Source organism: Castanea sativa, chromosome 6 (assembly GCF_040712315.1).
Source record: "Castanea sativa cultivar Marrone di Chiusa Pesio chromosome 6, ASM4071231v1".
In the NCBI taxonomy this organism is placed as follows: Eukaryota; Viridiplantae; Streptophyta; class Magnoliopsida; order Fagales; family Fagaceae; genus Castanea; species Castanea sativa.
Genome location: NC_134018.1, coordinates 61,100,128 through 61,122,435, shown reverse-complemented (window position 1 = coordinate 61,122,435; position 22,308 = coordinate 61,100,128). Strand labels below are relative to the sequence as shown.

Sequence of the window (22,308 nt, the reverse complement as noted above, 5' to 3'; positions counted from 1 at the left end):
GTTAAATAAATTTTGGACTATGATAATGGGGTTTGACCTATTTACAATATTTGATCCAAGAACATCTCAATTTTACATTTCTTAACTTTAAGCTATGGTTTTATTCTTGAGCCTCTTCTACTTATTTTTTTCCTATTCTTTTTAAATAAATTCATTTTTCCTTTCATTTTTCCTAACCATAGAAATTTTCTGTGAATGGGTTTGACCAAAACTATTAAATTCAAAGTTGATTTTTTTGTGTGGGTTTGGGATAATTCGATGTTTATATTCACATGCATATAGAAAATAAACTTATTTTCATGCGGTTCTTTGAGCTTTATACTTTCTTAAATAGATTTCTAAAGTTTCTTTAGGGTGACAATACAAAATTTTATAGATTGAAATTTTATTTAGTTGACTCAATAATGAAAGTAAAATTAGTCTGGCTCCTTCAGGTTTTCATTTAGATCAAGATCACAAATTTGATCGTACTGCTATTTTTCCTTTTTTTTTTTTCTTTTTTTTGTTCTTTTTCCTTAAAAATTTTAGTTTAACCTATTTAAATCAAAATTTTCATATAAATTTTGTTTGGAAACCTAAAGCATGTAGTGAGCTTTAACTCTTTTAGATATTAGCTTATTTCGGTGTTGGTACTAGAGCTTGGAAAGCATTTTCCTTTACTTATGTATATCACTTTAGTTGATAGAAATGTAGTCAAGTAAAGAATTAAAAATTACTCTATATTAAATTTTAACTTTTTTTGAGGACAATTTTAATGATTATTTAATATATATATATATATATATATATATATATATATATATATATATATATATATATATATAATCATCACTAATGTTCTTTTGTCATTAGTTTTGATGAAAACTAAGATCATAAAATTCTCAATTCAATTCTATAATCCAATTCATAAAGTCCTTCCACTAATCCAACATAGAATCTTGATTTTAAGAACCTTGCACAAAGCCATGAAGTAGAAGCTTATAAAAAAGTTTTAACCAAAAAAAAGAAAAAAAGAAAAAAGAAGCTTATAAAAAAGACCAGAGCCTTACAAACAATTCTATCCTTAAATAAGAGATAAATAAGAATAACACAGGCCATTGATAAGGAATGAAAGACAAACATAAACAATCATATACACGAGGAATTTACTAACTAGATCATGTGCTACAATAACAGTACCCAATTAATCTGAGATTCAAGGAACATAGACTTTAATTTGCTTCATTTCACTTGGATTATTGGTATAACACATTCTAATTAGTTTTTTTTAGTGGAGATTACTTGTAAATATGCCCAATATCACATGCAGCTTGATCAAATGATAAGCCTAGTAGGGGTAACCACTTAAACTTAATGCCTTCAGCCAGCAAACAAAATATAAAGACATCAAAAATAAATAAATTATTCTTGCATACCTCATCTAACTTCTCCCCTCCCTTGACAAGAACAGAGTAATAAAACTTCTGAGATTTTCCTTGTATTGTCTCCTCCCTCTCATCTATGTAAGCAACACGTAGAGATGGATTCCTAAAAAGAATTTAAATATTTCAAAGATGTCATTCACGTTTTGGATCTCTTTGGAGAACTATCAATGTTTAATGAATTGTAACAGTGACTCACGTCAACATCAGATTCAGAATATTAATGTAACAACTTCTGTCTCTAGCATCATCAGATTTTTTCTGATTTCCATAAACTTGGCAAGAAACAACATATGTAAACTTCAAATCTGCCAGGGCTTGTGCACGATCTTGGAAAGCCTTATGATCTTCATGTAACTCAAAGTTCCGATAGCCACCAAGAATAGCTGCAAAGAAAACAATGAATAGATCATTAAAAATGTCTTGTAATAGCATCAACTTTTAAAATATGTTGGAATCAACAGTCGAATGAATTAGTTTAGAATCAAATATGTATCTGTGACAAAGACCACTGACCTTCATCATCAGCAAATTCTAGGAAGCATTGAAGTTCTAGAGCTTGCCTATAGTACATCATCCCTCTCACTGGCAGAAACATATTGATACAGGTGCATTGTTTAAGTTGAATCCATACAATTATGGTTAAGGACAGGCCACAAAACTCATCATCGTCAAACCTGTTCTAGCAAGTGTCTGCCCCCTGTAAGATACCCAGTGACGAATTAAATCCATCTTTTCTTTCTCCTGATTCTCCTATTTAGAATCTTTTACAGGATCTCTCATGCGTTCTTGGAAATTGGTCCATTCATCTAATTCGTGACCAGAGCAGGCAGTTCTAAGTTTACAGCTATGTCATATAATGAATAGTATAACATAGCAATGAAATTGAAACTCACCAGGATATATTTTTTGCAGGTAGAACAAAGTTGATATCCCATCCTCATTTTCCTTCTTTATATCAGCTTCAGAATAAAGGACATCTTCTTTGAAATATGGAGTTAAAACACTAGGCCATAAATCAGAATAAATAAATGAAAAGCAATTGATGTAACAATTTGAGAATAGATGGAAATCTAAAAGCCGATCTCCACATAAAAATTTGTAGATAAGGGCATGCAAGCGTTCATATGCTATCAAGTATTAGGGCAGGAGAGTGAATAATGAAAAAAAAAAAAAAACCAAATCTAGAATTCAATAATCAAATATTAGCATGAGAACCATATTAATTCTTTACTTTATGCCAAGCTGCAGCAATTAGTCACCAATGATTTAGGAGCTAGGTTTTGGCATCAGACAATATTCTTTCCATATTAGTAACAATGAATCGTTAAAAAAAAATGTTTGTGTTCTTTCCATTTAAATTCGATATTTTTTTCTTTTACAAAATTTTTGTTTTCAATGACTAACCTAAAGGACTGCATGTTTTGGACTTTGGGAGCTTTTGGCATATTCATAAATAGGGAGTTGGCAAAGAAGGTAATACGTCGGCGAGCCTCCAAGTTCTGAGGCACATTTATGGCAGACTCCTTGACTGTCAAAAGCAAATGAAGCCTAACAACCTATAGAGAAACATAAGAGATAAATAACAAAGAAGATCTTAGATAAAATAGTAAACATTTTTAATTGCAAGTGTGAGTGCAAGGACTACCTTCTCCGTCCATGATTTGTTTAAGGTCAGTTGGAAGGCTAGCCTTTCAAACCTTTGCTCTGTCTTACCATCTTGAGTATGGTGAACGCCTTCAAGGATTCTAAAATGGAACAGAAAATCCAACAGTATACCGGAGTCATGAAGGTTCATTCTAAAGTTAAAAAACAAAAATTATGTCTCCACTAAGTATACGTTTCTCACTACTTACTCATGACCATCAACCATAATATCCTGTGTAATAATCTCCATAATGTCCTGGAGGACATTGATTATTTGAGGCTCAGAAAAATTTTCACTTTCTGCTAGCTGTCAATTTACAAACATAATTAGCAAGAAAGTAAGAATTAACGAGTACAATGTCCATACTATGTCAATCAGTTCAATGATGAAGTTTTCAACAATTAAAACAATAGGGAAACATAAAGGATGAATGTTACCAAGAGCTTTAGAAATTTCTCCAACTTCTCACTGAGCTGAGGCAGTTCGCTCATCTTGAAACGATTTAGGAATCTGTTGTGCTCTATACTCTGTTCTACTTCATAACATATATTCCTTAGAATCCTGATTCACAAGAAAAATTAAGCCATCATGAGCCTTGCAAGGTCGCCTCTAAGATTATTTAGACCATTCAAGCTGGTAATGCAAATGATTCTGACTTACATCTTATCCACTTCATCTTCCAGAAGGGCAAATATAATACCTCTGAGTGTCTGATAGCATTCAATAACTGCTGAGTGCATATAATCATCACTCCTAATCTTCTTAAACAAGCCATTATCATCCTTCCCTTTAAAATCTTTAGCCATGTCTATTGCCATAGGAATCTACCACGTGAGAAAAAAGGGTGTAAATAACAAAAATCTTGTGTTCAATATTAAAATTAACACAAGTAACATGAAAAGAATATACCTTACTAGCAAGCAAAAAAGGAGGCCACTGGACAACAGATACATCACTTGAAGAATATGGAACAAGCAACAAGTCTCTGTCCCTGAATGATTAAAAGTCAAATAAAACAATTAGAGATATAATATGATTCATTTGATATATAATGAATTACTGGAAAGCGACAATCGAACCTATTGCTGATAAGGTCTTCCATTCGCATTGAATATATGAATTCATTCCACACTTGAGAAAACTTGGCAAAGGTCTTCCGGTCAAGGTGTCCCTCCTGCCATGGCAAAGTTTAGAATGTAGTAAAAGACAATGAAGATGAAAGACACCAAGTCAAACATATGAAGATTAGTCAACACACCCACATAAATTTCCAGATCACATAGGTGTGAAGCTTTATTTGTATTCGGTAAAAAAAAAAAAAATTATATTTCAAACATAATTTAGTGAAGTTTCAAATGCTAAAGAACTTTGAGCAAACATTACAAGATTGATTAAAGTTGAAATTACCTTGTGTTCCCTTTTGGAGTCCTCTTTTGCTAGTGGCGCAAGACGATTTTCGAAAGCTGAAAGCACAGCTTCAAATCTGGATCGCAACATCCCAAGTGTCCGTATCTAACAAACATCCAATGATATAAAGTAATATTCAGGAAAAGAACCATTCTTACCAACTAAGGCAAAGTGAAGCCAACTAACTATAAAGAAAAGTTTAATTTTCTCTCCTGCCCCCTTCTCCTTTCTTCTTAAAAAGAATTTTATATTAATCATTTTACTAGACAACTACTGATTTGTATTGTTAATTATCACTTTTCCAATGGGGTGAGAAAATTTTGCCACATGCTTTCTGTACGCATCCTGTGTACCCCTCTATACTTAAAAAGTTTTTGTTATTTATCTGAGAAAAAGAAAAAGAAAAATAATTCCACTGACCTCGCCCACATGGCTGAAGGCTCCATGAATTCCACCAAACAGAGTAGAATATATGGCATACCATATTTGTGCATCCATAAAATAGACCTATATACCAAAACAACTTAAAATAATGGTATATGCAGGATTATAATGTAAAGAGTGAAGATACAGTATACTGACTTAAAATTTGTTTCAAGGAGAGTTTGTCTCAGAACCACCTACCAGGATAATTGGAGCCCATATTGTAATAACAACGCCGATATTATGTGTAACTACAGCACAGTTTCAGATTGTGACATAGGACAGTCTACAACTTCAAATATGAAGAAACTAGGAAGTGTAATAAGAAGGTTTTTATGTTACCATTTGGAAAGAACTCATGCCACTGATAGTTATCAATTGGAATCTCCATAATCAACTGTGTTGGTTCGACCAACGGTAGTATCTATTGAAAGAGCATATAAAGGGATTTTAAACAACCTGAGTTCCACATATTCTCAAAGAAACAAACTAGATTCCATATAATGGAACAGAATTTTAAAAAACTACAAGTAAAAAAAAAAAAAAAAAAAGAGTCTAGTGACACCTGACATTATATGGATGACATGTCTTAATGGACAACCTTTTTATTTTTGATAGATAACAAAAAAAAACTTTATTACTAAAAAAAGTCAATCTAAGTATTGGTGATCCAAGAAGCCATTCAAGAGTCTATGATTCAAAAATTGACAATCAAGTATCAGTGATCCAAGAATCCAAGATGCAATCGCCAACAATTTTAATGGTTCTAATGAGGTTTTGAGAATACAAGAACATTCTAAGGTTCAAAGAACCAATGTGACCTTGAAGATTGAAGAACCATTGAAAGCTCAAGAATTCGAGCAAAGTTTGAAGATTTACAAAGAAAAAAACTTCATGTGTATGGGACCGCTTGTCAAAGATAAATGCATGAATATGGTGATCAAAATGTCACTAAGGTATTGGTCTATTGAAAGATCTCCTTTAAGAGCATCCACAGCAGTGGAGCTAAAAATTTAGCATTTTAACTCCACAAAAAGTTACTTTATCTATTTTACCTACTCACTTTACAAAACATGCTGTAGCAATGGATCTATTTTAGCTTTCAACACAATAAAATAATATAAACATCACAATAAATTAATATATCTACTACAATAAAATAATATATCCACTACAATAAACAACAATCACAACCACCCACAACCGCTACCGTTGCCACTATCACCGCCGCCGCCACTACCAACTCTTCTACCGCCACCGCCGCCACCCCTACCACTGCAATGATATTTTTTTACCACTTCATTTTTTCTTTTTTTTTTTTTATAGAAAATTTACCACTTCAATTAAATATTACTTCTTTATTATTTTTTATTATCTCTCTCTCTCTCTTCCTCTCTGTCTCTTTCTCTTTCTCTGAACCAAGATGAACCAACAAAAGATCAAACTTCCACTCTTACTTCTCAACTCAGCAAACCCATTGCCACCTAAACCCCCACATCACAACCCAGCCATAGCCACCTACAAATACCCACCTCCAAATTGTCGAGACCCACATGTCGGCCGAGTTGCACTGCGTGGTTTGCAAGGAACAGTTCCAACTCGGATCTGAGGCTCGCAAAATGCCTTGCCCGGTTTTCCGGCACGAGTTGCCGAGCGAGCGAGAGCAAAGCCGAAACGAGAGCAAGGCTGAGATTGCGATTGAGGTGGAGGAGACGGTGGGATTGATGATTTGGAGGTTACCAGGAGGTGGGTTTGTGGGTTGTGCCATGGGTTTGTGATCTCTCTCTACTCTAACTAATCTGCCATGGGTTTGTGTTTTGTGGTGATTGTATGAAATTTGGACCGGCGTTGCTTCGATCTTTCTCTATACTCTATCTCTGTGGGTTTGTGTTTTGTGATGTGGGTTTGGTGGATCGGCGTTGCTGGTAGTCCGATCTAGTGTTTTTCTAGTGGCTGGGTGTCTAATTCGGTGGGTTTTATATGGATTTTATAAGCACCTAGTGGCGAGTTGGCTGGCGAAGCAGAGAGGAGATGAGGGATGCCGGAGAGAGAGAAAGAAAGAAAAGGAGAAAATATTATTTTAATAAGAGGAGAGAGAAGTTTAATAATTTTTTTTTTTTTTTAGCTTCTTGCTACAATGCACATCCATAAATAGATGTGCACTGTAGCAAGAAGTTAAAATTTTTTACCTTTAGCTCCACTGCTGTAGTATGAATTTTTGTGTTTTGGTAGAGCTAAAATAGCTATATAGCTATTTAGCTCCATTGCTGTGAGTGCTCTAATGAAGGTGTCATTTCACAACACCACCTTATGGGCAATGTGTTTTTAACGGGAGGGAAATGTTAGGAATATGAAATAATTGTTGTAATCCCTTTAGTTAGGTAGTTAGCTAGTTGGTTAAGATTAGGATTAGGATAAGTTAGTTAGGATTTGAACACATGTAGCTCATTTAACACATGACTTAATTCATAGAGCACATGTTGAATTAACGAGCCAATTATCTTGAGCTATGTGGACCAATGACATTAGAGCTAGTCTCCTATAAATACACAATTGTAATTCAACACTAGATATGAATTGAAGAATAAACTAATTTCTTAGTGCATTAGTGCATTTTTATCTGTCTTAATCTCTCTCTTTCTCTATGGAAAGTGATTACCTCAAATTCAGTCAATTTCCCTATAATTCCCATCAATTCTCCTATAATTCCTATCCACCCCCGTTAGGAGCCACTAGGCTCCTAACAGAAGATACCGAGTTCCTCGACCCTCTCTTCCCTTTACCCTTAGAATTAGCAACTTTTCAATGAGCAGTAGCTTTCTTGTGCAACAAGTTGGCAGTCTTTGTCTCCCTTTCAAGCCTTTGTAAGAGAACTGTACACAACTTTTCAGAACTTTTCATATCTACTCAAAGAAGCCTGACTAGCTTACTAAAACCAGGGAGTCTATGCTTGACCCAATTAGATATAGCCAACTTGTTATCAAGGCACAGTACCTCAATATCACTACTTAGCTCAGTCGACAAATCCAACCCAAGAGGAGCAATGATTATCAGATGATCACAACCTAAGAAACTGTCCCCCTCACCCTACACCAGGTCTGATCTATCCACTTCTTCCTACACCAAAGCACAAGCCCTAGACTCACCTCTATCTGTCTTCACAAGAATCACCACAACATGAGGCAGAATAGGCTCAAGGAGAGCCTTCGATCCAATGAACATATGTTCCATCCCTTGAGAAAGCTCGTAAGCCTTACACTACCAACGCCGTTCCCTTCCCCACCCTTGAAACCCAAATCCATAAGCCCAACTTGCAATAAGCTCCGGCAAAGATCAGACAAGAAGAGACCCACAGTTGACCCCAAAATCATCAGATCGGTCTTAACTAGCATCATCGTGAACCCATTGGAGCTAAACCTACAAGAGGTGGCTAATCGATCTCTATTAGAGCCTTCTCGCGACGACCCAACACTTTGGTCCGAGATTCAAAGCTCTTGGCTGAAATTTTGGAGCTCACCGGTATCGTCACGGGTTAGTCTGAAGCCGTCGAGCCAGCCTTTGAGGAATTCTCCCCCACTTCAAAGATGCTTGGGCCATAGAAACATGGGATTTTTTTTCAAAATAACATCATTTTTCTAACAATTTCATTAGGTAGCATTGTTTGGAAACTATTTTGGAAACTAATATCTCAAGTTTGTAAAAGTCGAATTCACTGTAGCAAATTGAGTGGAAGAGTGTCGAGTTCGATGGAAATCAAGTTTTAGAAACTCGAGTTCCTTGCTCTTTTTCCTTGGTTCCTTTTCCTTTGTTCTTCATTCTCTAGAGGCTCTTCCTTTCTCCAAACCAAATCAAGAACAAACCCACAAAGAGCAAATCAAGAACAACCTCAAGAACCCAGAAACAAACCCACAAACACCCACCCACGGCAAAAACCAGCCACCACTTTAGGAACAAATCCACAAATTACAAAAATGGTTTTGGTTCGGGTTGAGAGAGATAAGCAAGAGATGGGACCACCACAAATGTTGGCGATGACGGTCAGAGGAAGAGCCAAGGAGCTCGGCCATGGAAGTTTAAAGAGCAGAGGAGTGGGTTCGTTTTCGATTGATCTGGGTTTGTTGTCTTGTTTCTTTCTTCTTTATGATCTGCCTTCTTCTTTGTGATCTGCCTTCTTCGGTGAATTTGTGGAACAGGAGTCTTAGAGACTCGATTTCCACATTGATTTTCATAGAAATCGAGTCTTTGATACTTGAGTTCCTACAGTGAACTCAAGTCTAAAACACTCGAGATGTTAGTTATCTAAATAGTCTAGAAACGATGCTAACTAATGAAATGTTTGCAAATGGGTGTTATTTAAAAAAAAAAATCCCTAGAAACATGGGCTAACCAATTTAAAAGGGGCCCCTTGTGTTTGGGTCAGAAGATGATTTCGACTTAGGCCCAAATCATTGCTACAATCTGATTTTTTCCCTATGAAACTCATTTAAAACATTTTGGAACACCTCTTTTAAAATCCCAAGATACCCACCTCTTTCTTTCCTCTCCCACATCCACGGGAAAAATTGGAAATAACACCAAACTCTAAACAATTTCATTAGTTAGCAACGTTTCTAAACTATTTAGGAAACTAACAACTCGAGTCCAAGAGAATCGATTTTGCTATAGTAAATCGAGTTTTAGAGACTCGATTTCTGTGTTTGAAATTGACCCTCTAAGGATCGATTTCCTTAAAGCAAAGAAACCCAGAGAAGAAAAACATCATCAAACAACGAAAATTCATAAAACCCTTTACCCAAAGAAGAAAAACCTTCGCTTAGAGCTTCGCCACCGCTGCCTCCGTCGCTCCTGGATTAGGGAGATCTAGGTTCGTGGGGGTTCTTCTTCATGGTTGTTTGTGTAGGTGTTTCTAATTTGGGTTTTCTGATTTGTTGTTCGCGTAGGTGTTTCTTTTGATTTGTTGTTCCTTCGTGTTCTTTCTGATTTGTTGTTCCTTCGTGTTTCTGTTTTGTTGTTTTACGTTGTTTTGAAACCTCTTTATGGAACTCGAGTCTTAAAAGCTCGAGTTCCACATTGAAATTGAGTCCCTCAAACCCGATTTATTGTACCAAAATCGATTCCCTTACACTCGAAATGTTAGTTTCCTAAATAGTTTGGAAACGTTGCTAACTAACGGAATTGTTTGAAATTTGGTGTTATTTTCTAATTTTTCCCCACTTCCACAATCAACCTTTCCCTATCCAACATACATTCCTGAAATCACTCCCTTTACCATTATCAGATTCATTTGAATTCAAATTGAATCTTCATGGAAATCTCTTTTGAATTCTTACCGGGATTGTCTATCCTAATTTAACATCACCATTAATGCAACGAAATCCCAACTCATCTCTTCCTACGGCTGTCGAACTTGGTTTGACCACCAGATTTTTTCTCAGCACCACCTGTGCAGGTACTGATATTGGCTTCACCACTCTCTCCTCCCCTAAATGAGTCTTCCCCTTATCGTTGATACACAATTGTGGTGATTGATTCATGTCCCTCACCTGCACATGGTGGCCTTTCACAGTTTCAGCAACAGTTCTAGAGATTTGAATCTCTGAATTAGCCGTTTGTGGCTAAGCAACAAATTTCATGTGGCTTGAAACACCTGCAGCATAATGGTTAGGATCCAGCATCTTCCTCAATTCCAACCCAAAAAAACCTCCAACCATTTTTTGCTCTGCCTTCAGGTAATAAAAGCTCTCCTAAACCCACCAACTTTGAGTTTAGTCAATAACAAGAAATGGCCAAAAGATTTGGAACTCCTTCCAAGAGTGTAAGCAATATCAGCATCCCTAAATGTAAAAACTTTCTTGGGATTAACCCCAACGACAGTGTGTTCAATATTCTTCATTAGCCATTGTGCAGCATTCTTACCCATTAAAACTGATTTCTTGAAATATTTGCCCCATTCAAAAATTCTTAGAGAAAAGTAACGTCCCCCTTCCTCTATCACCAATTGAAAGATTTTGGATTTAATAAAAAAAAAACTGTGAAAAAACGCCCATAGTTGATCGGAAAAGGCAAAAAGGAATATCTCCCGTTAAGTTTATGCCTATGGCCTATGTTAAAACATGCACAGCTATACATATATACATAAATTTACATTTAAGTGTTTGTGTGTGTATTCTACGTGCAGGCATGAATACATATATGAGTATTTGTGTTCACATATATGCATTTGAACTAATATTAAAACCAAGATAGAATCCCTAAGGACATTGAATCAAACAACAAATATTTAAGGAATATTCACCTCCACATAGTAGCTAAATGCAAGTTTGCTGATTAACAGCATAATCCAAAATAGTGTATACCTAAGCAGAAGGAGATGGAATTCTATTAATTGAAAAGGCCACCTCCAAATCAAAGCAGAAATCATAGACCAGATATTAAAGGAATAGCACAAAATTGGGAAAAAAAAGCTCCTTTGAACTAATCCAGGGAGAAAAGAAAAAAGAAAAAAGAAAAAAAAAATCTTTTTCCTTACTTCAGCAAAGAGAACATATCCACATGCATGCCCCTTCCTATATAAAGTTTTGGCTGCAAAAAAATCAAAATAGGCAAAGAACACTCAAAAGAGAGATTGAAAAGGGGGAAAAAAGGAGAGAGCAACAACAACAACAACAAGCAGAAAACATAAGTCAAATGTGACAATGTCAGACATGCTTGCCTGAGCCCACCACATAACAAGAGTGAGAATCCACCAGTTTGAACGCTCCATGTGTCTCTGTAAAGGTGGAAGGAAAAACAGTATAACAGAGAGGATATTGGGTATCAAATAAAGTGCAACAGCATATCCATAAAATAAATGGTTCCTCCAATCCCCAGCCCAGCTACTGAAAAATTTCACCAATCCTGTTGGGTTCTGCGCAGAACTGGAATAACCAATTGGCAGAATCACAGCCCATGCAGTTGCTACTGCAAATTTCAGAAGATATCGTAGTATTTGGCTGAATTTGAAACTCTTCCAGGCATTCCAAGTAAAAACAATATCCAGAGTGGCTGCAGAGCAGATACAGAGAAGATGAGAGAGCACCGTGAAACCCCAGTCAGTCCCCTAGAATGACATTCAAACAGGATATAGATGCTATTTCAAAACTAACTGCTGCACTAATAAACAATACAACAGTTTCAAATAGTTATAAAAATATAAGACCTCTATTTTGTGACCGCCCACCCAAAGTGCCACCAAAGAATTAGCTACATGGAGAAATAACACCAGTACCTTGGAAGAGATTAAGAAAAGCAGAAGTAATGAAGATGCTCAAAACAATTCTAAAGACATCTTCATCGAAAAAAGCAGCAAGGAATCCAGACGGACTCCATGCAACAATTAACATTGCCTGAAAATCAGAACTAATTCAGATGAGTAAATTCCAACCAAAGACGAGTCAAAAAGTAAGAAAACCTTTTTAAATAATAAGCTACCTGGAAAGCCAATATAAAAAATATCCACATTCGATTAAAACTTCTGTAAAGGTGCAAAAATGTGCGGACTTCTACGAAATTTGTTTTAGGCTTTCTCTTTCCAGCAGCAGCTTGATTAACTCTCTGCCAAATACAAATAAACTTTGACAATATTCTTTTCAAAAAAGCCTACGCCACACACACATATGCAAATCTATGCTGTATGTGTAAAGACTTGCATGCACACAATAATGTCCAACTCATTAAAATAGGACAAGAATGAAAATAATTATTTCATAAAATACCATAAAATATACAAAAACATGACTTAATTACAAGTTATTAACTAATTTAAAATAATTAAAATAAAAGATAAGTACCTCATTTGCAGGTTGCATTGGATCTGAATGAATGAAAAAATCTGCTTTGGGGCTCATTGGCCATCCTAGCTTTAAACACCTATCAGACCTAGAGAAAAGGAATATGTTTTTTTTCAGCTATTTAGTATCTGTCAGAAGTATGAAACAAAAATAAAAATTCAAGAAACTCACCAGAAGTACTCATTTAGATCATCATAATTTCTCCATCCTGAATGGCTTGCCTTGCCTCCTTTGTTTCTCTTAACTTCCTTTTGCATTGAATGGAAGTCAAATTTCAAACTGAAACATGTAGCAAAAACTAATGCAGGCAGTACAAGATCATAATTACCTTGAGCAAGACCTGGTAGATAGGGGTTATAATGTCCCTCAAAAAAGATTCTTCATCACAAGCTGCTTCTTGATATGTTTCTCCACTAACAGGGTGGAGATTGCTAAATAATACCCCATGTACCTCGTGTGCCATCTTATGCAATTAGAGAAACAAGAGTCATTTTCACATACGAAATGTTTTTTAATCAAATAAAATTATGATTAAATCATAGGTATAAGATAATTACTTTATATGACATAAAGTTGTCTATATTCATAAAAGAAGACGGATTAGTGGACAATTTATATGCTCAACCCTGAAAATAAATTGGTATCTAGAAGAGGAGTAATTTAATTGTTTTTACTAAGTATGTGGTTTATTAAAACATATTTGTTTGGAGATTGTAAATAAAATTATGATGCTATATACAATATCCAACAAAATCAAAAGCAAAAAAATTTGCTCAATTTTTGCTGTAACATCATCTAATTGTAGATTTGCAATTTCAATTGTCAAATAAGTGAGAATTTGAATAACATATTGAATTTTTTAGGTTATATGCACCAAAATCTCTCTCTCTCTCTCTCTCTCTCTATCTCTCTCTCTCTCTCTCTCTCTCTCTCTCTCTCTCTCTCAATAGTCATACTAATCACATTTGCACAATACCTCAAAAGGGAACAATGATCTCATGCAATTCAAATCCACACAATCTTGATATGGTATGGTATCACAATTTCCTCCACTCAAATCCTTAATGCCCTTATCAAGGGAACTTGCCTTGTGTTGGAGTAACTACAACTGGTATGATATTCTTAGGTTGACTCTGATACCATTTGTATTAATCTAAGGACATACTAGCCACATTTTTTCGATACACCAAAAGAAAATATTCACAAATAGGCCCTCCCATACCCATTTATATAACTCTAATCAACTTAGTATGTGTCTAATATAGGACTCCACATACACCCATGCAATGGCCTCACACACAAAATCCTAATGGATACCTCTCTCTCTCTCTCTTTCTCTCTCTCTATGAAGAACATAATCATCAATGTTATATGGTGAAAGATTTCCAGCACTCAAAGTTGCTAGTTGGTAGTCTTAATTTATATAAAGTTGATATTAGTAATTTATTAGAGAAAGAGTTTTAGTTAGTATCTCCTTTATTGAATGATAAGAAACAAGTTTTGTTAAAACTTACTTTAGCAATTTCTTGTAAACTTAATGTATTTTGTACAATATCATTAACCAAACTTTTCTCACCCATTATCATCCTTTCACACTTAACTAGTCAATGTTTTTGTTCTTTTGAGGTTCATTTACCTGGGTCTAATGCGTGGTTAGAACCAATTTGGTTTAAGGACTAAGTTAAGTCTTAGAAGGTTTTTACCTATAAAAGAGGTTGCAGTTTTCTCAATAACTATCCTAAGGTAGCAAAATTTCTTGTCAGATAAGTTCCAACCTGCATGAAAGGTGTAACAATATGGGCATTGTCGCAGAAGGGGACTTGGAGATATAGACATGTCTATGATATAAACAAATTTTTTATATATCTTTTTGATACAGTTATAGTTTTGTTTAATTTATTTCTTAAGCTAAATAATAAATCAATAAAAATAAATTATCAACAATTAGCACCATAAAAAATAAAAAAGGAAAACCCAATTAAGGAAAGAAAATGAAAAAGAGTGAATGAGTGATGCTGTTACAAATTTCATCATATAGCTTTACAAATTGACATCTTCACTTTCAAATTCAAAACAAAAAAATAATTAAAATTTTATTTATTATATTGTTGATACTAACAATATCAATTTGTAAATCAGTACCGAATTTTGTAAGCAAACTAGATAATGTACTCTTAAGTAATGTCAATCTACCGCCCTTTAAGAAATATAGCTTCTTTCACCCAGCCAACTTTCGCTCAGTTTTCTCTAGAATAAGATACCAAATTGAAGGTGATTTATGAGAAGCCCCCAACAGCATACCAAGATAATTATAGGCGAAGTCCCCATGGCCCATCCTACAGCCCAAAATCTCTGCCCCCAACTAAATTTTGTTGTGTTGGGTTTTTATTTACTTAAGCAACAAAATCGGATATTAACGGAATTCCAAATTTTGATTCTCTCTACTTTTCTTTTCTTTTTTTTATCTTATCTGTTTTTTCGTGGCAAATCTAGTTGTCTGCCTAGAAATAGAGGAAAATAAAGGACTTCAGATTCTAGGCCACGTAGTAGGGTGGCGTTAGAGTAGAGTACTCTACAATCTACATTCATTTATTAACTTCCATAACATTTATTTTTCTTATCTTTTCTCAGCAGCCAAACTAGTCATAAATGAAAACCAAAAATGAAATCCCTAGTCTCACAATCACATTAAGAAATTTGAATCTAACAAAACATATACAATGAATCAAATCTTTTAGGAAAAATAATTTTCGCTTCTCAGTTCAATTTAAGTGCGATTTGAGTTCGTTAGATTTGGTTGAGAGAAAACAGTTTTGAGAGTGTAATTTTCGCATTTTGAATATAAGAACAACAAATAGGGCCTAAACTCAAAACTTAGCATAACAAAAAGACCTTATGAACTTAACTATTCCCTCAGATTGGCTTTGGGCCCTTCTTGCACAACTTAGGTGGAGGGTAAAGAGAGCCTCCTTCTGGGCCCAAGTTGTTAGTGAGATTCTAGACTCCTTCAAGTAATTGGTATTTCTTGTTTAGAACTGATAAATTATTACATGTCCAAAAACTTAAGTTATTAGGAAAGGGTGAATTCACCCATTTGACTATTATTCTAACACTTCCACCCACAAGTAAGAACTCCCCCTTAATAAGGGAAGCTATTAGGAAATGATGAATTCACCAATTTTACTGTTATTCTAACACTTCCCCTCATGAGTGAGCACTCCCCTTAATAAGTGGTTCAACATGTAAGATATTTAACTTTTTAAATGTGAGGTAGTGCATGATTTTAGGTAGGATAGAATAAGGAAAAAGAATTCATGTGGTTGACCTAATCTAATCTATAGATGATCCATAGTTGACCCCAAATTTTTGGATTAAGGCTCTGTTGTTGTTGTAAATGGGAGGTAGAGCAAACAAAGATTTTGAACTTAAGACCCGCCTACTTTGATGCCATAATAAATACAATTGTCCCAAAAAAAAAAAAGAGTAATTTATCATGGTATTAGACAAGGTAGTGTTGAATTCAAACCTTGTCTCCACTCTATTTCCCATTTATTAAAAAAATTCTTATAAATCCCACATGTCAGACCCAACCGCTTAAAGGGGAAAATGATCCCACACGTTAAGGGTAGTATTAGAATAATATTTAAATGATTCAATTCTTTCCTTCCTAATAGTTTTAAAGTTTTAAGTGTTAATTATACATTTTAAATAAATAAATAAATAAGACAAAAACAGTTCTAAGTGATTGGGACAAGACAAGAACCCTGTAGCTTAATTGGTATTTCTTGGTATTTCCAACAAAAACGTCCAGGGTTTAAATCCTCCCTTCCCCAACTATCGAATTATCCATAAATAAAAGGTGTTTGGGACAAGTGTAAATGCTTAATTTGTGCTGCAGCTCCTGTTGGATGTACGCTTTTCCGACTTCTATCTCTCTCCATACTTTCTACATGCTGTGTCTTAGCCTCCCATAAGTATTCCCGTCCCAAATACAACCAAAATCCTAATTTTAGTCACCTGTGAAAGTTTCCTAACCTGGAATCCTCAATTAGCCAGGGAAACCATCTACCTGGTAGTTTAGTGCTGATTTTAAAAAAGCTCATGCAACAGATTAGTATCAGAGTTCTATGTCAATCTCTAATGATTCGAATGTATAAGGATAAAGATAATATAATAAGTTGATTTATATAGAGCTAAGCAATGGCAAGAACAAAGATAAATCTTACGATTAAAAGAATAAATAATTATAAAAAAATCTAAGGATTCACGATAACATTAAAGATAGTAATAATAGAAGCTTTGTTAGTCAGCTAGTGCAATCAAAGAAAAAATATGATAGCATAATGGGAAGTGTATACTTGAATAAGAAACATACATTATGGAAGATGAAGCAAAGGCATTCAGGCATGAATCGGACATTTGAAGCTTCACCCCATATGAGAAGATAAAGTGCAATATAAATAAGGTCTACTTGCTTTGTGTCACAACCTCGAGGAGTCCTGTAAAGTGCACACAGGAAAAAAAATATGTAAGTGCTAATGTGGTAAATATGGTTTGGTACCAAGTCTAATAGAATTGCAACTTTTTAGGCTTATGATATATATAGCAAAAAAAAAACACTTACTTATTATTTTTTTCAACGCGCAAATAATTACACCACGAAGTGTAATTCTTGAAAATCTTATTCTTCAACTTCTGTACAGTGACATTATCCAGCTGCAATAAGCTTCTTATCAATCTTTAATATATAATCACATAAAGATGAAACTTAAGGAAGTTACTGACAAATAGAGAGAAATGAAAATCAAATAACAGGCATTCCACCGCAAATAGTAATTATGATTTTACCCCAGTATGATCCCTTTCCTTCTTCCCTATGTGCATATTGGCAAGGAGCAATATTAGATGTTCCCTCTGGTTTGCTACATTCCCTTTCTTCATGCCCCAAAAAGATCCAAAAAAACAAAAACTAGTCAGCTGTACTGATATTTCCCGCATAAACATTTCATATGATTGAATAATATATCTAGTAGCACAATAGAATGAAGGATCATTGCTTAAGTCAACCTCACAGGTATAAGATCCCAGATTTTACACAAAGAAGGAATTAAAGTAAACAGTATAAGTTCCTCAGATATAAGTCCTTAGCAATGGAAAACATTAAAAGTTCATTTGTGTCAGTGTGTGTGTGTGCCCACGCTCTTACACTCTTGAGAGAAAACCCTTCACATTGCAAGGATTTGAAGAAAATAACAATTTACTAGTTGTATTTCATATTTCCTTTAAAAGAAATATCATTTTAGTGGAAACAAATTAAAAAACACTTGTGGGACTTCGAGTCAAAATACTTGAAAAATGCAAAAAGAAACCTTTGAACTGCTTGGTTAGTTTCTGGATTTAGTTAACAGAATGCATTACATTCTATAAAAGTTCGGAAGGGACAATTGAGAGGCAGGTCATGTTTTAGTGTTAAATCTAGACCCTTCTTAAGTATATCTTTGAGTGTGCTGTAATCTGTGACAGCAGACATTAAATCAAAAATCTTTTGCTTTTTTCATTGTTCTCTTAGTACTTTTCACAACATGTAATGATATACATTGTTTGCCAAGATAACTAAGTTTCTTTTAAGAGACCTTAACATAATCCTACAAGAGGGTCATTAGGACAAGCAAAAAGTACAATTTCTCCACCACACAATTTCCTGTTATTCAGCCTCTAATAGCTTCTTTATTAGTTTAAAATAATAACAATAATGTGTTTAAAATAATAACAATAATATATATATATCTATGTACGTGTGCATGTGTTAATGAAGAAGTTGTGGTCCAGTGGTAAAAGCTGCACCTCCATTGAGGGAAATCCAAAAACCTGGATTACAAATTCTTTTTAGCAACTTAAATCTGTTGCAATGGAAGCCTACACAATGGGCCATGCTTAGGGTAGGCTTACCAGCCTATGGCAACTAAAAAGTACAATGAAAAAAAAATTAAAAGGAGACATTCAAGACACGTCTTACCTGAAATCCAAAGATTGATGAAAGCCAATCAAGTATGTCATTGATAGATTTAACCCTCTCTGTTGACATTACTGGACTGTCATCAGGGCCACCGTGAGTCATACGGATTCTAGGCATTGGAAGATTGTCCACATTACGTAGTGCATTAAGTGCTGCTTTGATCTATATCATTATTTAAAAATAAGAAGGAAGAAAGATAACTAAGGGGAAATTGAAGGATTAGTTTGAACTGGTCTAATGAACACAAAAATAACCAAGATTACATAAGCTGCATTTTAATTACCTCCGGAAATTCCATGATTGTTAGTTTAACCCCAACTGCATACAGTGGAAGAATGTTATAGTGTTCATACTGTTCCTTCTTCCTCTCGACATATTTGGCATATCTTTCTGTCTGTGATGACAAAATCAATTGAAGATCAATCAATATATTCAGTTTTTTCCACACCAAATGGGTACTAAAAGAATTCATGTCAGGAAACCAAAATTAGATAAACAAAACCTTTTCATCTATTCTTCGAGCAGGTACAACTGTTTTCAGCACCTCATACAATACTGATGCAATCTGAAAAATCTTAGCCATCTCCTCACTTCATCAGTTGAAAAAATAAAATTATAAAAAAGAATAATAATATTTGAATAATGTGGTTAGCAAAAATTTAAGCATGTCAACAGTTCAAACTTCAAAGTCAAGCCTCACTGTTTTTTTTTATGTTCGCCGTCTCTGATATTGTCCTCATAGAATATCTGGTAAAACAACTGAATTTCTTTTGGATCGTTGTTTGCTAGGATAAATGTCGTTTCTTCTGATTCCTGCAAAGGAGATTTTGCAAGATTAAAAATAATTTTCATTCACATTTAGAAACTGTGAAATAAAATATGGAGTATAGTATTCACAGTCATAAAGTTTTGTCTTTTAAAATTTGTGACAAGGCTAAAATTATTTTTCAAATTTCAATTGAAGTCAATTTTCATCTTAAAAATTGCACACTTAACCTTTTTCATAAAAGTTAACTGTGTAAATCACATCAGATTTGGTATCCAAGCTAACTTAAGGCATGAACAAAACAAGCACAAAGAGTTCCAACTTCTTACATTATAAACTATATGCAATAAGATGTTGAGATTAACAATAAAAAAAACAACGCGGCTAAAAAAGTAACTGCCAATTAACTATTATGAACATCCTGCAGCTATTATTAAATTTAAAAGGGTATCACAAAATGGAGGTTAAGATGAGAATTCAATTTTATATTACAGTACAGTATTACAGTAACAACTAATAACACTCTCACCTATTATATTATGTTATATGTCACGAAACGCGGAAATTGGAATGAAATAGAATTATAGAGAAGTACCGTTTCAAGTCTGTGCAAGAGATATGTCTTGAACTGGCGAACACCGCGTCCAGTTGAATTTGGATCCATGTAATGCGCCTTCTCATACGCATGGAAGCGACCTAATTGAACAAAAAAAAAAAAATCAGAATATATTTTGAAGAAATTGAAGGCGATTAATTAAGAAAGAAAGGAATGGCGGTTAGTTACAGATATAAGCGACTCTGGGATTCGATTGTTGGATCTCATTGGCGACGCGGAGAATTGGGACGATAGGGGCTAGGGAGGAGGGGACGAGTTCGCTGTCGATCACTGTCTCATCGTTGTTTTGGAGGCTCCCACCACTGCTCGTGCTCGCCATCTTTCGCTCGAGTTGAGGAAACTGAGACTTGTTAAGCTCTGCCTGCTAATCATATTGGTAAAGAGACAAATTAAAAAGAGAGATGCTTTGGGAGAAGAGTGCGGCAAGGGATTTCTCTGGATGGAAGAAAAGGAATATAAAAAGTTAAAGAGAGTGGAATTGTCTTGCTTTGTGTTTTGTTTTTCATTTTCTCCTCTTTTATTCTCTTTGGGAGGAGGAAGCTACAAAGTGGCGGGAAGTAAAAGAAAGGGCAACCATTAATTATTACACACAATATACGTACACACTGCAACAAAAAAAAAACCCAAAAAAAATAAAATAAGGAAATTACATAGCAAGCTCTAGGTATATAATTAATTTTATCCATTAAAGGTCCGATCTTATAAAACTATTTCAATTTCAAAACTATGTTTATCTCTGTTATTCACTTCCATTATTTTGGCAATTAAGTAACAAAATAATGGTGGATTCCAGTTAGCTCAACTGGTAAAATTTCTGATGGTTGTATAAGAAATCTGGGATTCAATCCTCGCCTGCACCAAAAACTGATTAGTGTCTTGGTTTGATAATAAAGAGCTATTATCAAAAGCGGATGTTATAGGTTGAAACTTTCTATAAAAAAAAAATAACAAAATAATGAAAATTGGGAAACTATTTCAATTTTTTGGCATTCAATTTCTTACTCTAATTGAATTTTTCTCTCTAAAAAAAGATGCCTCTCTAAAATCTTTGTCCTTTACATTCAATAATTGCCAAATGGATTTATAAAAAATACAAAGTTCAATTGCCGATTTTTTTTTATGAGACTTTAATTATCAAAATAATATAACCTAAATTGAAATATACTAGAATCTCTACGTGGTTAAATATGATTTCACCCAAATAAAGAAAGAAAAAGTAAGAAGGAAGAAGTATGTATAAGAGTATCTAGGTCGTGTGCCTTTTCACTTTTCACTCACTCATATTCATTGGAGCTAGAATTACCATGATTGGTGGCATCAGACTTGCCCTCCAATGGATCATCATAAAGGGATTTAGATTATACTAATTCCAATTACCAAATTCATGAGAGCCCAATATTATAATTTTTTATCATTATCCCCTGTTAGGATTGGGTAAACAGAAAATCTTTTAGTTGAAAACGTAAGTTAGGCAGGTTGAGAAACCATAATTTTATAGTATTAGTCCAAATTTACCCGCTGCAAGTATTTAATGTTGAATGAGATCAACTGTAAATTCATGTAAGATCCAATGTTTTATTTTCTTACATGTCCATGCATTTCCTCAAGAATCAAAGTGAAGGTCACTAGGCCAAGAGTTTTATAGTTCATTTGGCACATTCTGATTTTTCCAACAAAGACACTCATGGTTTGAATCCCCTCTTCTCAATTGTTGAAACTAATTCTTCTCCTAAAAAAAAGAAGAAAAAATGGAGGCAACTAGGGTCAAAATAGAGCTAAACAATTATGTATCTATCGTTAGAATAATGTGGCTCAACATGATATTTTATGATGCCTCTATTATCAATAAATAATTAATCAAAACTTCTTGTGAAAATATGCAATATTTTTATGATGTAAAGAATTGGTATATTGAAATAGGTCTACTTGATTTAGCAGACTAAGATTATGAATACATTCATTATAGTCAACATAACATCTATGGACGCCTCAGGAAGAAGTTCCTTAGAGTTTCACACATTGGGTGCTTTGGCGACATGACTTACATGTGCATGTGTTTCTAGGGTAAGGTGTGTGTGTGTGTGTGTGTGTGTGTGTGTGTGTGTGTGTGTGTGTGTGTGTGTGTGTGACTTTTCTTATTTTAACTTTTTTAGGAGTCGACACCGAGCATTAGTTTTGTATT

The 22,308-nt window shown here is 34.4% G+C and overlaps 1 protein-coding gene across 1 annotated transcript in view; it reads right to left on the bottom strand.

Annotated features, from left to right (window-relative positions):
• The window catches only part of LOC142640309 (callose synthase 7-like), a 105,222-nt gene extending 84,726 nt beyond the window's left edge, over positions 1 to 20,496 (bottom strand). Inside the window, 33 exon segments of the mRNA XM_075814372.1 lie at positions 1,416 to 1,527; positions 1,621 to 1,807; positions 1,938 to 2,006; positions 2,099 to 2,230; positions 2,318 to 2,427; positions 2,829 to 2,980; positions 3,070 to 3,169; positions 3,278 to 3,375; positions 3,507 to 3,630; positions 3,730 to 3,893; positions 3,979 to 4,060; positions 4,149 to 4,243; positions 4,477 to 4,581; positions 4,897 to 4,983; positions 5,101 to 5,150; positions 5,242 to 5,323; positions 11,195 to 11,255; positions 11,429 to 11,481; positions 11,612 to 11,943; positions 12,167 to 12,284; positions 12,370 to 12,492; positions 12,729 to 12,816; positions 12,900 to 12,976; positions 13,057 to 13,191; positions 17,104 to 17,227; positions 17,347 to 17,444; positions 17,577 to 17,663; positions 18,745 to 18,906; positions 19,028 to 19,138; positions 19,247 to 19,334; positions 19,445 to 19,557; positions 20,106 to 20,206; positions 20,295 to 20,496. Of these exon segments, the coding sequence (XP_075670487.1) occupies positions 1,416 to 1,527; positions 1,621 to 1,807; positions 1,938 to 2,006; positions 2,099 to 2,230; positions 2,318 to 2,427; positions 2,829 to 2,980; positions 3,070 to 3,169; positions 3,278 to 3,375; positions 3,507 to 3,630; positions 3,730 to 3,893; positions 3,979 to 4,060; positions 4,149 to 4,243; positions 4,477 to 4,581; positions 4,897 to 4,983; positions 5,101 to 5,150; positions 5,242 to 5,323; positions 11,195 to 11,255; positions 11,429 to 11,481; positions 11,612 to 11,943; positions 12,167 to 12,284; positions 12,370 to 12,492; positions 12,729 to 12,816; positions 12,900 to 12,976; positions 13,057 to 13,191; positions 17,104 to 17,227; positions 17,347 to 17,444; positions 17,577 to 17,663; positions 18,745 to 18,906; positions 19,028 to 19,138; positions 19,247 to 19,334; positions 19,445 to 19,557; positions 20,106 to 20,206; positions 20,295 to 20,445 (3,771 nt within the window). The 5' untranslated portion in view covers positions 20,446 to 20,496.
• Positions 20,497 to 22,308: the final 1,812 nt, after the last annotated feature.